The sequence below is a fragment of the Dermacentor silvarum genome, chromosome 8, assembly GCF_013339745.2.
Source record: "Dermacentor silvarum isolate Dsil-2018 chromosome 8, BIME_Dsil_1.4, whole genome shotgun sequence".
NCBI classification, from domain to species: domain Eukaryota; kingdom Metazoa; phylum Arthropoda; class Arachnida; order Ixodida; family Ixodidae; genus Dermacentor; species Dermacentor silvarum.
The window spans coordinates 147,846,651-147,863,171 of NC_051161.1; the positions used below are offsets into that span (position 1 = coordinate 147,846,651).

Here is a 16,521-nt window from a genome sequence, read left to right on the forward strand (position 1 = left end):
CGTTTCTCTTACATCAGTCATGCTATGCAGGCAGACCGTGCGCGTCGACCGGACGGCGTTCATTCGGGGAGCGCGCACAGAGCCTCTGCGAAATGTGAGGCAACAACGGTGCCGCGTCCCCCCCTCGTTGAGCCAAGGACACGTATCGTTCTCTCTCTCGGGGGGCATATCAACGATCGCCCGCCTTCGCGGACGAATGTCATCAGGATCCCAAGCGTCGTCCTTGGACCTTAACGATGTCCACCGTCGCGGCCGATGCGTGCAGAATTCGCTGCATTCTCGCGCGCTTTTTTTCCTCGTCGGCTACGACGACGTTGGAGAGAGACGCGGGGCCGCGTACAGACCAGAAACGAGACGCTGAAAAACAACCACGGCTGACAGTGGTGTCTTCACAGGGACATTCAGGAGAAAATATATATAGATATATAAGTTGGGCTAACTGCGTTAGTAAGTTACCTTACTACGTTACCAATAATTACGAATTAAGTATTGTCCTACAACATCGAGAAGAGGCCAAAAATATGATTTGATGGTTTCTAGTGGCATCCCCTTTGAAACGGGAGAGGGCAACAAATGCACACCTAGCCTGCCTGAGGTATAATTAGGCTTTACTACATCTATTACACTCTAGCGTCCTGCCTGTCTCTTTACTATATTGTAAAGGTACGTATGCCTGTAATTTTCACTGTATATACTTTGCCGTGTTTCGGTAATTTTCGAGCGGAGAAAGTACTCAAAATTAGTCAGCGTTGAGCTTGCTTTTTTTTTTTTTTTTTTTTTTTGCATTTCTCGTAGCGCGTCCCCGAGAGATGAATCCAGGAAATTTTCATTTAATTTTACCTTCTTTCTCTTCTTTGTGTATGGCCATGTAACCATTGTCACGTGCACAACCCTTCCTCTCCCTTGTAGGTCAACGCTGTTTTGTTTTGCGACCCCGTCTCCCTCGCGATTCCCAGCAAATATGTGTATTTTTTGTCTTCTGACAAAAATAATGTTCAATAGCCTCGCATTAAGGGAACAAGAATTCAGGATCGCCAGTCAGGCTCTAGAGTCTGTAAAGGAGTACGTTTATCTAGGTCAATTACTCACAGGGGACCCTGATCTTAAAGAAATTTACAGGAGAATAAAATTGGGTTGGAGTGCTTACGGCAGGCATGGCCAAATCATGAATGGGAGCTTACCACTGTCATCGAAAAGAAAAGTGTACAATCATTGCATTCTACCGGTGCTAACATATGGGGCAGAAACTTGGAGGTTAACAAAGAAGCTCGAGAACAAGTTAAGGACCGCACAAAGAGCGATGGAACGGAAAATGTTAGGCCTAACGTTAAGAGACAGGAACAGAGCGGTGTGGATCAGAGAACAAACGGGGATAACCGATATTATAGATGACATTAAGCGAAAGAAATGGAGCTGGGCAGGTCGTGTAATGCGTAGGATGGATAACCGGTGGACCATCAGGGTTACAGAATGGATACCAAGAGAAGGGAAGCGCAGTCGAGGACGGCAGAAAACTAGGTGGGGTGATGAAGTTAGGAAATTTGCAGGCGCTCGTTGGAATCATCTAGCGCAAGACAGGGGTAAGTGGAAATCACAGGGAGAGGCCTTCGTCTTTCAGTGGACATGAATAGGCTGCTGCTGATGATGATGTGTATTGATGTATTTGTTTTTTGTTTTTGTTTTGTCAGAGTACGACGTCCTTGTGGCGTTAAAGCAGAGAGTGAGAGAGCAGAACGGGCAGGAAAATATTGTGCGGCAACCACCGACATATTTGTCGATGCAAGTTAAAGGCCGAACGCTTCTACGGAAACCTCGTGTCTGCTGCATTAAAGAAACGGTGCGCTTGATGGCATATGTTTCATACAGTGAGGATATTTAGGTAGCGCTCGTTGCGTCATTTGGTAATTGCGTAGAGAAGAGAGTCCCTAACCAGCGCATCTGTGTAAGATTAGTACAGGTATGTACAGGTGGCTATACATAGAAAGCCGATTCGTCATGCGTGTTGTCTCCAACAACACGAGTGCAGGCGTACTGGCATCCTCCTCACCCGCAGCCGCCACAGGGGGAGAGGGCGGAGGTGTGGGAGGAGGGCTGTACCTGCAGCACCTAAACTGTCAGACGGCCCAAAGCTAACGCGCAACACCACGTGCGGCTCAGAGCTATCGCAGCAACTCGGTCTCGCGAGAGCACGTGACATCGGTGGGCGTTAAGTCCAAGCACCGACCGCCAGCGACGAAAAATGACGAAAGAGGCAAAGAATTTCGACTCGCTTTAGAAAATAAAACACTAGCCAGGCGAAACAACTAAAATGCACAGCACAGGAGTAACTGTACATTTTGCATCCGTTAGTAGCAAACAGAGGAACAATTAATGATTGCACGATGTTAACAATATATTCATAAATCGTTGTATCAGCCAAGATATTCCAAGTTGTTCGCGCAAGATAATCCTATATCTTGCGCGAACTTCCTTTTCCAACGATACCCGCCGCGAAGTGGCTACGGCGTTGCGAAGCTGAAATCGAGGTCCCGGGTTCAATCCCGGCCGCATTTCGATGGGAGCGAAATGCAAACACGGTCGTGCACTTGGATTTAGGGGCACCTTAAAAGAAGCCCAGGTGGACAAAATTAATCCCGTGCCCCCCGCTACGGTGTCGTGCCTCGTAATTATCGTGGTTCCAAAGTAAAACCGCGGAATTCAATTTTTTTTTTTTTTTACTTTTCTTTCTTCGACGCAGTGCTACCGGTGATTTGCCGTCACGAACGGCATTGCGTATCAGCGTGAGATAGCGTTCCTGACAGAAATGTAGCGATCGCAGAGTGTTAGAGAAAGGAAGCGAACGCATATGATGATTATTCCCTGCGTACAATTAAGGTAAGCCCCAAAGTGTGTCAAAAATCTTTATAGAGATATGTGCACTCGTAGCATGGTGCGTTTTCATCGCCGCTCCTTCCACTCAACAGCTACGTGTCAAGCCGTCAGAAGTGTAGCCAAGAAAGGTGGGGAAGGGCGCACATGACCCCCCCCCCCCCTCACCTCCCGAAATTTGCGTGTGTGCACCAGGGCACGACAGAGCTCGAGTAGAGTTACTGCATACAGTTACTGTATATGCTACCTATGGTAGCATATACATAGGGTTGTTCGTTTTCGGGTTTTATACTTTTCTTTTAATTCGGGGGGGGGGGGGGGGGGGGTAAAATTCTGGTGCTATTTTTCAAGCTGATAACCGGGGGAAAATCTGTTTTTTTTTTTTTTTTTGTGGAACCATTCCGAAATTCGGGTTTTTTCGGGTTCAGTTTACAAATGTACAAAGTCGTACATTAAATTCGTTTTCTTTCTCTCTCGCTCGCTCTTTTTTTTTTTTTTTTCTCGTAAGGTATCAGAGCTCTTTACCACTAACACGTTAAAACTAGGGATCTGTTTCAAACTGCTAATCAGGGGGACATCCGGGGTTTTCTAGCAAATATTCCGAAGTACGGCGTTTGTTTGGAAATTAATAAGTAATAATGACAGTACAGAGCATTGATAAAGCTTAGGAAATGAAACATTTTATTCACGAAAAGCTGGTCATCGATTTTTTGCACATCCTTGTTAACATACATTACCATCTCAATGCGAAACATGTTAGGCGCGCTCGTTGGGCGGTTGGTTGAGAGCCGTGTAGCGTCCACAGTTTTCTGCGGTTTGACGTGCCAAAACCAGTTCTGATTATGAGGCACGCCGTAGTGAAGGGCTCCAGATTAATTTTGACCACCTGGGGTTCTTTAGCGTGCACTAAAACGCAAGCACATGCGTTTTTGCATATCGCCCCCCATCGAATGCGGCCGCCGCGCGGCCGGGATTCGATCCCGCGACCTCGGGCTCAGCAGCGCAACGCCTTAGCTAACTGAGCCACCGCGGCGGGAAAATCTATAGTTCACTAAGTTCACTTAAAGGGACACTAAAGAGAAACAGGAAGTTCAGCTGGAATAAAAGAGGGACCTTCAGGAATGCATGCAGTTTTTGTTGGGTGCAAAAATATGAGTTATTAGCGGAGAAATTCGTAAACAAAGACCAAATATCTCTTCCTCAATTTCTCTCACCCCAGATTTGGCGCTGAAGCAGTGTCGTCACAGATTTCATTGCTCTCGGCGAATCAGAATGCGCCATGATACGTCACCGCTTGCGTAAACGGCCGAGGCACTGGATGCATCATGGCTGCATGCATGGTCGCTGCGTTTGCGTTCGCCGCGATGGATACCGTTGCTGCAGATGAACCTTGCAACGAAGAGCTCGCCAGGGAAGCAGGACTGCATTTCAGCGATATTCAGTGAAACGGAGCGCGAAATGATCCTCTGTGCTCGAGCGGTATAGGTGTTTCCGCGTGCGATGGCGGTGAGCCGCCGGCCGCGACGGCGGAGAGCTATGTTTTCGTCGACGGAAGGCGAAGCGTCCGGTCCGCCAGGCGACGATGTTCGCGACAGAACAAGCGTAGAAAGTTGTGCACGTACTCGGTATGGTTATTTCGTGGCTTTATTTAATGACATTCAGCACTCACCGAGCAGCCAGTTTGCTGCTGCAGGGGCACCGGAAGGGGTTTGATGAAGGCCGCATTGAGGGAACAGCTGCTCGAGAAAGGACTGGCCTCTGGGGCACGCCAAGATACTTTCCGAGGGCAGGATTATACACATAATCCGAGGGCGAGAAATGCAGAGAGCACACCATCGGTTTCTCTGGCTCTTTCGCCGTTTTATCATCGGCAGAGCACTGAGCCATTGCGAACGCCGGGGAGCCGGGGCTCACCGCGCGACACCACATGAAAGGACACAATCGCATCAACACTGCCGCTGCCCCTGAGCAAGCGCCTTGGGTCATTTATACAGCCCTCAACACTACACACACGAGGCATTTTCTGGCTGTTTCCCGCGAAGTCAACGTTTTTTGAGCCACGCAACACGCAACAAAACACCGTAGAGCGGAACAGGCGCGCGCGACGATGCATTGACCAAAAACGAAACTACGAAACTATCAATACCGGATGTATCGCAATGCCATTTTTTCTTATTTATTTAATTTTGTGCTATAATGGTACTTCCTCGCTTGAAACGGTTTAAAAAGTTGGCAAATGCTGTTTATGTACGTTTAAGGTGTATTTCATTTTGCGTTTTATTAACAGCGATAAATCGCTCTCGACCAATCGCGACCGGCCTGCATTTGTAATCTCCGACGTCAGAACGTGTAGTGCGGGAAATTCGAAGGGGTGTCAGCACCTATCCTTCAGTTTTTCGCTATTTTCTCGCCTATTAAACATCTGTTTGCAGTAAGAATGGTATGGCTGTGATCGTGAAAGGATAATCTACCATTTAAGCTTAACTTCCGGTTTCTCTTTAGTGTCCCTTTAAGCCAACAGGATCCAACTTCGTTACCCTAACGCAGGATAGCTAGCGCGTGCGCACCGCAAACTGCGTGCAGCTTAAAAGTATAAAAGGCCCCAATCGAGTTTTACCCGAAAACGAACAACCCTTCATATACAGCAAATCTATAGGCGCGCGCAGCCCTACAGCGACCAGGGATACCTGGCATAACACCTAAAGTCCCTATATAAGAAAAGTACCGCCATCTACTCTTTCCTCCGCCGTCTCCTCTCCTAAAGCGCTCTTTTTTTCTTTACTTTTTTGCTTGCGAAAGCAAGTCGACGGTGGCGAAGCTAGAAAGTCCACGTTATCCACGTTGAAGCTTTCAGGTCGGGCGCGCGCCGCCGCCGGCGACTGCGCAGCATACTTTCAACATGGTTCTGAGGCGGAATATATATATATATATATATATATATATATATATATATATATATATATATATATATAAAGAAGTGAAAGTGCGCGCTATCATCGTCCAATCGGAGATACAGAAGAGAGAGATAGAAGCGGCGTTGATCAAAGGATGACGGTATACTTTTCTTATATATAGGGACTTTAACACCTGCCTGCTCCGCCGCCGTTACTCGGTCAAATGCTTAAAGAGAGAGAGAGCCGTGGAATATAAGCTTAACACCTTGACGACGCGATCCCCCTTTGCGTTATCTCGATGTCGGCCTGCCCCTCGGGAAGGCCAGCACCGAGGCCGCGACCCCACGCTGATAACGAGAAGAATCGAAGATGCGGCACTCATGCTACACGCGCACGATCACGAACGGCGGTACGCCAAGCGCTTTATGGCCGAAGCCAAGTTCCGTCCTGCGAAAGGAACTTTCAATTTTCGTTTACCGTCGCCGCGCTAAGTGTGTAATCTTTAAACTAACGTTAAGTTTCTTCCTTTCTGTAGCATATATGTGTGTATATGTTACGTATAATATGAAATGCCTAATGCGTTCTAACTGTATATTTACCGTTATTACCATATCTTTAAAGTGAACATATGCATCTCGTAAGACCGTTTCTTTTTTTCTGTAACCTGAAGTTAATTATGTATGTATTACGAGTTTTTTTTTTTTTTTTAGGTTGTTTCATCAATATTAGTCGCAGCGCGCGTTCATTGCAATAAAGTTGCCCACACCGGTACCAGGCAACAATAAATTCTCAAGTGTCCGATTCTTGCTCATACAAAAAAAAGAAAAAAATTACGATGAACAGTGAATAATAATTACGTTGGGTCAAAATACTAGAACATTTAAGTAATTGAGGAGAATGCTTAACGGTTTGAAACGCGCTACAATTAATGGAGTTAACATTAAAATGTTGGCCTCACATTTGGTCTCACAGAATTTTTTTCCTCTCTCTTGTCTTGAAAAGTTTCAAGAACAGCGGCGAAGGAAGTCGCCCACACCGACAAAGCATGTTAATGAGATCGTCGACTGGATAAATTGCTCAGCGGGGAATAGGAATCACGCTGTGAATGTCACTTATAAAGACAATTCGAGTACCCACGATATTGACACAAAAATTCGAAGACCTGGCAAATGCACCACGATACCACCCCTGTTAGTGCGGATCACGTGATTCTGATTGAGCGATCTACTGTCTGGTCGAAAAAATTGAAAGCCCTCGAAAGGACCGTATTTCGGAAAACGAGGGCGACATCAATGCAAAGCGACGGCTGCCCTAGCAGCTATTCCCGAGGAAGGGTTCCAGGACTGTTTCGAGGAGTGCAGGGAAAGACCGTCAGAGTGCGGAACTATACCGGTCCATGCCAACACAAGTCTTCGTTTTCTTTTAAAACGTGACCTGGACACCCGGTATAAATTGTCCTCGTGACTTCTTTTCATTTAAGCACCCGTGTACCAGAAGATGAATGGGCGTAGCACGATCTGTTTATTTTATTCGGAAACAGTGAATACACACATATACATGGAAACATCACAGCGCAGCCAGAATCGTGCACGCCGACCCTTCGCGTTTCTGGCGCAAAGCGATGAACACGTACGTACACAAAAAGGGATCAGAAAGGTGCGTCTCATGAATAACATGAAACATATAAAAAAAATTAAAGGAATTTTTACTTGGGATATGCCACCGTACTTGGTACATTTTTCGCTCAAACTCTCAGCAAGTCACAGTGCTAAGTGGACATGTGGCCGGACAACTGGGGGCGCCAAAAATAATCGCTGTGTGATCGAACGTTCCATATATGCTGTTACGAGGTTATCAGGAACGCCGTAATGCTGGGTGCTATAAACGTTTGCAGCTACTTTCTTTCTTTCGTTCACAATAAAGCATCTAGGTCAGCTGCCACGGAATAGCCTGTGTGTGTGTGTGTGTTTTTTTTTCCCCACAAATATTCAGGACACAATTTAGGGCTTAATATAATTCAGCTGCCGCTTATATAACCACGCATACGGGAATAAAAAAAATATATCACCTTCGGGAGTTCATTTTGTATAAACGAGAACATTCCATTAATAGGCGAGAAACTGCTAGAGGCAAGTTTGCCGGAAAAAAGCGGTTAATGCATCGCCACACCGCTGACGCAACAAACGCCGTGTGCTTGTAACATTTCGGCGACGCAAGTGACATAGACACTTGCCTCATGTTGCGCGCAGAAACTAGCTGGAGCTTCTCTCTCTCTCTCTCCCTCGACATTTCGATCGTACACTTTTGCCATACCGTAATCAGCTAGGCTGCACAGAGAGCCCCGGATAAGCACACATGTCTGACGCAAGCCACCTGTAAATGCCAGCGTTCTGCCAGCTGGACGACGCCAGCGTATAATTGAAGCTTACGCATTCACATTAAACGAAAGAATAAAAGCATACGAGAAAGCAAGTGCAAAGTAATTAGGCTTGTACACCAAATCGCCGGTGTGCGCGGCTGGATTTACAAGAACTTCGCTGAAGTGACAGCACAAGCGCTTTTTTCATGTTTGCATAGCCGCTTTTTATTCGAATCTCACTGTGCGATATATATATATATATATATATATTGTTTCCTCCCCTGCGACTTTATTCTCTCTCCCTGCCCTCCTTTAACAACATTCCGCTCAGGTGTCAGCACTGATTTTCCTTACTTTGCATTCCTACAGGAGAAATACGAAAACATGTTACTACTACTGCTACTACAGTAAGTATAGACATGCATAGGTCACTTTGCTTAGTTTTGCATTGACTCATGGGTCACTTTTTACATCAACGAGACGTGGTCATATGAGGCCCAACGAGGGAAGCCTCAACACGAAGTCAACGGTTCGACAAAAAGGGGACTCGTCCCATATTGTCCCCTCACTCCGCCTTCCCGCGGACCCTTAAACCTGTTCGGAGCACGATCGCAGGATTGACACGCAGATCGACATGCTCGCTTTCAACCGTCAGCTGCAGCTGAAATGTTGCATGTCGAACAAGGGACGTTCAAACGAGTCACTCTCGCAAGGCTAGAGTTTCACGCCGCTTTCGAAAACGCGCGTGCGCTACGAACGCGTTGCGCATAGCCACGCCTACTGGAAGCGACCAATGCACGCTCTTTTCGAGGAGTCGCTAGAATTAAAGCACGTTGATGCTAATTAATTAAAGAAGCAGCAAGTACAGCAGCACTTACCCAAGTGTTATACGCAAGAGGAAATAGGCGACTAGCCGGTGACCGTCGTAGCAACAACAGCGGCTAACAAGTGGCACTGCAAGAACTCGTGTTTTGCGAAGCGCGAACGGGCACGGCTCAAACGGAGACGACGCGGTTACCTTGCCACATTGCGCGCTAGCTGGCGCCACTATATAGTCAATATTGGACAAGTAGTAAAATTTATATATAAGACTTGAGTGTAAATAATGGGTCCCGTTAAATTTATAAAACGGATATTACGGTTGATATTATTGGAAGATGATAAGCGACTGCCGCGAACGCAACAAATAAAAAAATGTTAGCCGTTCAGACGCGACATCTGGCAGCCACCGCGAGAACCGGCTACAAGCATCCCAGTGGGACTGCGGACTGCGGTCCTTCCGGATTTTGGAGTTTTTTTAATCGCTTCGATCGTGGCGATGTGTGGACGAGGAATGTGACCCCCGGCCCGAAAAGGAAGGATGGAGCTGTCGCGCTGTAGGATCAGGCGCACCGGATGCAATGCCCTGAGAAGCTGTTAGTACGCTTTTTCTCGTCCCTCGCCGTGTGCTGCACGCCCAACCACGGCGCGCGCGCGCGGTCGCATTGCGTATGTCTTTCTAATCGGTTCTCATTCGCCGCGCGAGCGGGCCTCCCATCCCCGCCGCGGCCGCTGTCAAAAGCGCGCCGTCGGGCTGGCGGCGTGCGCTCGGCGTCGAACGCTGGGCGCAGGTGCATGGTGTGGCCGCCGAGGCCTCCCTTCCCCGTGCGTGCATGATGGCTAGCACAGAGATCTCGGCCCGAACGTCGGGCATCTGCGCCGAGGAAGGGGGGGAAAAAACGCAGAGTCGAAGGAGCGCGCGTACGGCTGGAGCTCATCTCGGCGCGCGGGTGGGACGGGCCGCTGGCGCGCGTCCGACTCCATTGAAGCGGTGGGCGCACGGCGGATGGCGATCCCAAACGCGCGATTCGAGGATGTGTGTACGCCGTCTCTCGCGGCGACGTGCGGTTTCGCGAGAGGGCGGAGTGCGCGACGCGCGCTGCCCGCACCTTTGCGATTGAGGCTATACAGGCGCCGCCGGAGAACAGAGCCGCGAGCGGTCTTTGCATGTTGGCCGTAATTGCGAAACGGTGCCCGGTCGGGACCGCATCGTTTGTTCCTCCTCGATCGACTCTCTCCGTGCGTTTGTGGGAGAAGAGCATATTACATCGACCTTTCCATATATACATGCGCTCCGGCTCCGGAGCGTACTACATACACTAGCTCTCATATACACTATGGTTACATCGATTTTTTTTTTTTCTTCTCTTTCCGACCACGGCCTCGAAATCTTCAGGTTTCTATTGCACCGTGGGCCTCATCTGGGCGGACGGCGACTGCGTTTTCATCACACCGTTGCAGCCGCCCAAAAACTCGTCGACCAGCCATCACCAGGTCCACTTCTGCCGTCATCAGGTGCTCGGCCTGTTCAGGCGAGTGTGACCTAATTTTCTTCCGTCGCATATCGCGTGAAGTGCGTCCTTGTCTACGTGATATCTCCCGAGCCATGTGCACGTATCGTTTTTCTTACTTCAGAATAGAGAACAAAGCGCAGACGCTCTCGCGTGGCGAAAAAAAGAAATAATAAAATCATACTCGATCGCCGAGCATCCTTTCGCGTCGGGATCGCGCACATATCGCCGCGCGTGCTCGTATTGAATAATTTATGGGGCAGTTTTTGGTCCCTCAGTAGCGCTATAAAAGAGCCTCGGGGATGCTTCCAGCTATTTTATGTCCCCTTCTTATTTCTCTGCGTTGTGCACGCGGATCGATATCTGAAATCGCATATCGATGACCGTTCGTGCGTGAGCGCGCGCGGACGTGTTATCCGTGTGTTTGGTCCCGAGACGGACGGATGAAAGGACCCACGTGAAAGAATTGCGTGTTCGCTCCAGAGGCCTGACTTTCTCTCTGCGTGCATCTCGACCTGATCCCTTGCGAAACCGAGGCCTGTACCAGTGCGACTTTACATCCTAAACCGTCAAATCGCGACGATGGCTTTGCAGCAAGCGTGCTCAGCCACAGTACTATGTGCCGTGCGGTGAAGTGTCTTTTGAGTGCAAACGTTCGACGTCCGCACTAACTCCGTGGCGTACTTACTTTACGCTTCCACTTGAACGCGGAACGTCAATAAAATTATCGAAGGCAAAATACGTTGATGCGAACTTGTGCGCCTAAAACGTCGTTTAGTCTTGCAAACGAACTTTTCATTCACTAGGCCTAAACTTCGTTTGGGGGTCTGCACATGTGTGAAGGAATGTAGCGATGTTCTAATGTGATGCGCGACATAGTTTTATATGTTGACGGCGCCTATTCATAAAATTAGAGAATAGTGGGTTTGCAAGTGCCTTTATTTTTCTTGTGGATTCATCATGCTGTGACCTCTTGAGGAATATGCAATTAAGTTAATTGCACTTAATTTATATGATCGATGCAGATGAGAAAATTAACTATATGCATATTTGGTTTTGGTTACTTAATTGTATATTTGTTAAAAACACATTCAAGTCTCTTATAAAGACCACATGATTTTATCTTCCGGCCAATCAAGTAAATTGAGGACTGAACATGAATAAGGGCTTAAGTTTAATCAATTCGTGCAAGGAAGAATTATCACATTTCTATTGTACGCTTGAGATCAGTATGCCCAGTAATTGCAAGCAACGGACACTGGAGTCTTGGGGCTTACATCCTGATTCACGAGCGCATGATATTTTCGTTGCCATATGCTTTGCAGTTGAGGTGAGCTGTTGTTGTCGTAAATTATATGAGGAACATTACTGAAACTGCACATGGGCATGGATAGGCAGTTATATAACTCCCCTCATGGATTCAGTGTATATATGCATCAATATGTCTTATGAACAAGACATTGCTTCCTTCATTTGTCTACAAAAGCTGCATTAGTATTATATATATTATATGAACTTGCTAGAATCGTGAATTTGCGTACCTAGGAAACACATTTGACTGGGTAGTAAAAATAACGCATCAAGTGATTAATTGTGCTGCTGAGTCATTAATGACGAATTCTATCCTTACCTTTGGTATTGCTAGATATATTGTTTACTGAAGTAACTGATGTGGGTTCGTTTATTTTCTTTGTTAATATAGAGCCAGAAAACGCATGTTCTTTTCAATTTCTTCAAAAAGGCATATATTTGACACACTGCCTAGGGACATTTCATATACGTTGAACTTTGGTATATTGAGCATGAAATAACAAATTATCAGATATAATGAAGTAAATAATGTTTCACCGCTGTTACTAGTGCAACATGTGTTTATAAGGAATATCCAATATATAACGAAGCTATCAATCTTTGTGTCAGATGTGACTTTGTTGTAATTAAGTTTGACTTACAATTGTCTGTCTGCCTCCAATAATTGTTAACAATAAATGTTTAACATTGTGCATGCCTCTAGGCGTCTACTGCCTGCATTTTCGACTACTACTGATCTCGTTCAGCTTTGCAACCACCTTCAAGTTGTGAGGGAGATAAAAATGTAATTAGCTGCAGAATTGCTTGTTTCATTTGGTAATTGGCAGAAGGTAGTTGTGACAGGTTGACTCATATCTACTGATGACTTTCAATGAAGTTCTCCCTGGCATGTCCTTGACCTTTTTTTTTTTTTTATAGTGATTCGAGAATTATCCATTGCGAACAACTAAGGACCTTTCTTTTGCTGTGTGCTAGGCATTGTTATGGCAGAACAGTCAGTTGGCATAGCTACATTCGTGTAAAGCTATGCTCATGTTTTATGAGGATATTTCTGAGGAAGTAATTCGGCCCATTGTTCAGCTGATATTTGAGATTGACCCAGTAATGTTATCAGTGCTTCATTTTATCCACGCTTTCTTTTTTTTTTCTCTCTTCCTTTGTTTAATCAGCATATATATGTCATCTTTTTTGTGCATGAAACAAATGTCTTATAAATAATTAATACTGCAACAAAGTACATTTACTCATTTTAAGCTCAGTTCTTTTTTGCTACAACTATAGTACCTTCCAACCTGCTTTCACACAGTTCTAAGCTGAGCAAGTGGTACTGCATGGAAAAAATATATATACGGAAAATGTAATTGTTATCAAAACGTGGCGCACACAGAAAACAAAAATTTGTGAGCAGCATTTGGTGAAAAAAAAAGGCTGTTTGCTACATTATCTAGTGTTACTGTGATGATGCATATTTTCCAGTTGCTGTTATGTGTGCACTGCAAGAGATACTAGCATTGTCCTCTTTGTCTGTTTTTATTCCAACAGCAGCTCCAACAGCAGCTGGCTGTTCCTATTTGTATATGTTCTAGCCAAAGGAGAAACCATATATATCTTTATTTTACTACATTAAAACTATAATTGCATTTCGAAGAGAAAGCTTTTGATACAGTCACTCAGAACTATTTATGGTCTGCAAATACATCATTCGGGGCTGCAAAGCCCCACCAGTCCTTGGCGTCCCTTGACTCTCTATGGCTTGGTTAGAAAGCTAAATATGAAACCATGTGGTCCCTCAAGTTGGACATACAAACTAAATAACACCCTTCTCATCCCCATAGGTGTTTCAAAGGGGACCATTTTGAAATTTACTTTTACATGTGCATATAGATCCATGTGCTTAATGAGGATGACAGGGAATGTTCTGTTAGCATTCGTCAGCCCAACGTGCCTTATTCATGTTCACAATTTTGCCATCACAACTCTGCTCCGACTCTGCCATTCATTTCAAAGATTTTCCTAATCTCACACAGTCTTACTGAATGTATAAATAACATGTAAAGTCCATAAATTTGACTCTGCACACCTTTACTTCAAGCTGGCACACTGACTGACTAATAGCGGTGTCACACAGCCACTTTCGATAGCGATCAAGACTGATCTGGATTGAAATTCTCGACCACGATTGGCTCTGTCCCGCTGCTTGCGCAAAGGAGCCAGTCAAGACCGAGAAATTTGGCTGGGCTTGATAACGAGAGAAAGCGCGGCATGTGATGCTCATAAAGAATGAATTAGTGTTAAACTTAGTAGCAACAAGAAAGATGATCATAATGATGGTGATGACGATGGAAAGATGTACAAATATTGGAAACATTAAAATAACAAATCAAATATTGTCAAATTCAGTTCGGTCGGTCTTTGAATTGAATAGTCACTATTCGTAAATATGAATATATTTTGGACAGTTTTAAAATATTTTATATCAGCTGTGGATGACCAAACATAAAATTGGGGCAAAAGTGAGACAGATTTCTTCGCAGAATTTATACTACACTTAAAACACGAGAAGTTACATTGCACGCTATATACATCACTTAGGGAGCCATACTTGTCTGGATAAACTATGATTTGCGCTGACTGACGATCCTTGAGTATGCGAACAGGCTGTTTATTTGTTCCTAAAGCTTTATTTGTGCTTTTACTAAACAACGCTTCGTAATGTGATTTATAGTAACAGAAGCTTGCTGACATACTGCGTATACTAAGATATGAATATCATTGTTTATTAATGGTGAAAATGGCCTGTTCTATATTTAAAAAACATTCTATATTCAATCCGTTTCACTTCTGCTGTACAATTCATATTTGATTCATTCTCAAAAATTACTATTTGCGCACCTGTAATGGCAGAGTAGCAGAAACTGTAGCAGCTACCTGTACCTGTCTATTAATTATCAATGCAGTACACCAGCAGAAGGTACGGCCCCTTGATCAAGTCAACATAAAAGGTCAATGTTGTGGAGCCCTTATTGTTTCCTTGATGACACGAGGCTGGTATGATGGTTTTGTTCCCAGAAATATCTCAGTGAGCACCACTAATTGCCAGTTATGAGTCCACAGACAAGTTGGATGCATCTGCCCTCGGTCATTTCAGGAAACTAGTTCCTGTACATTAGTGACTGGCACATAATGAAAATGTCTCCGTTATTCAACAGCAATGATCATGCACAAACAACCCAAACCACCTACTCCGGCAGTGGAGAAGATAGCTCAAAGCACAAGCAGTTGGTTTAAAAGGCAGGTTCTGACCTGTCCAAAGTACTCCTTTGCCAAGAACCAAGTGACTTCTGAAAACTTGGCCACTTCTATTAATTTTGCCTTTAGAGAAAAAACATGACAATAGAGTCTGTTTGTCTTTTTTCTTCTTCTTTTTTTTTTGACGTTAAAAGTTATTGCAGTGGCATTGAATCTCAATGGCGTGACACTTTGCGGCTTGTCTATAGTGTCTACTTGAAGATTGTTTACGCAGCAAAAATTTCCACTCCTGAACACCTATAGTTTACATATACTGCATACCTGCCAACTTTTATGATTTTATCGTAAAATGCCTGACATTTAGCGCTCATTCATGATTGTCGTATTGTCACAAAGGTTTCACGATTTTTCATTTTAGGGCAAGAACAACTTGAAAAAAAAAAAAAAAAGACAAATGCTGCTGCTGAGTGATATTTAGGATCCAATTTTTCAAACCTATTGTATCTGTTCTGCCTTCAAAAAAACTACGCGAAATATTTGGATAATGGGTTCTGTTGCCGTGACAAGTTTATGTTCTCTTTTACTTCATCTTTATCGTACCTGTTTCAGAAAGCTATGTGAAATCTTTCCACGATCACTTGTTTATGTAGTCTGATTGTGTTTTTTGTGTTTTTCTGTTTGAATGTTTCTTTTTCTTTCTTTTTTGTTAACAGCGTTATGTAAAGCACATGCTTTCAGTTAACCACTACAAAGCCAGCTCGTGTATGAGGTGGCCAGGTTCTCCTCAAGCTGCAACCTGCAGCTTTTTTGCCTGGTCACCCTCGCAACTTTATTGCAGAATAAAATTCAATTCAAATCAAATTATACAGCCATTCCTGTGAATATTGCATTAATAAACTTCATAAGGTTTTCTGCTTCTCTGTAGCGCAGATCATTGTTGCTGTGACCGTATAGAGCAAAGTCCCTGTTCACAGCATCCCTGCAGGATGACGTCAGTGAATGTTTAATAAGTAGTAAACGTATTGATTGTTCAAAATATTGTCCTATTTTCCAACAAATTTTACTATTTCTCGCTTTCCACTGCAGTATATTTTTAAATTTAAGGTTGGCAGGTATAATACAGTGATCTGGGTTGTACACTGTTGTGTCAACTTTCAAACACGTTTGATCCCTGCTTGTGGAAGCATGAGTGAAGACGATGGTTCTGCACCTGTCATGCAAGGTCTATAAGAGTGGAGCTTCAGCTTTGTTGGTGCGACATTTTTATAAGTTTATAGCACAAAGCCACTGAAGTTAGGGCGGAAATGCGGGCTAGTTGGTTATTCATTATTATCTAATAACAGCACGTAAAACGCGGGACAAACACAGAAGATACGTACAGAGTGACGTACAGTGTATGTCTCTTCTGTGTTTGTTGCTCATTTTACATACATGCTGTTATTACATGATAAAAAAGTTATAGCTTGTGCTATGTGCATCCGGTTTGTCTTTGGGGCTTTGCATGATGAAC

The 16,521-nt window shown here is 44.8% G+C and overlaps 2 protein-coding genes across 2 annotated transcripts in view; one reads left to right on the forward strand and one right to left on the reverse strand.

Annotated features, from left to right (window-relative positions):
• The window catches only part of LOC119461755 (microsomal glutathione S-transferase 3), an 84,187-nt gene extending 75,043 nt beyond the window's left edge, over nt 1-9,144 (reverse strand). The window contains exon 1 of the mRNA XM_037723131.2: nt 9,000-9,144. The gene's annotated coding sequence lies outside the window, so the exon portion shown is untranslated. The remainder of the gene's footprint in view (nt 1-8,999) is intronic.
• A 217-nt stretch (nt 9,145-9,361) lies between these two features.
• Nucleotides 9,362-16,521, forward strand: part of LOC119461758 (WD repeat and coiled-coil-containing protein-like) — a 79,256-nt gene continuing 72,096 nt past the window's right edge. The window contains exons 1-2 of the mRNA XM_037723133.2: nt 9,362-9,536; nt 10,337-10,472. Coding sequence (XP_037579061.1) covers nt 9,482-9,536; nt 10,337-10,472 — 191 coding nt within the window. The 5' untranslated portion in view covers nt 9,362-9,481. The remainder of the gene's footprint in view (nt 9,537-10,336; nt 10,473-16,521) is intronic.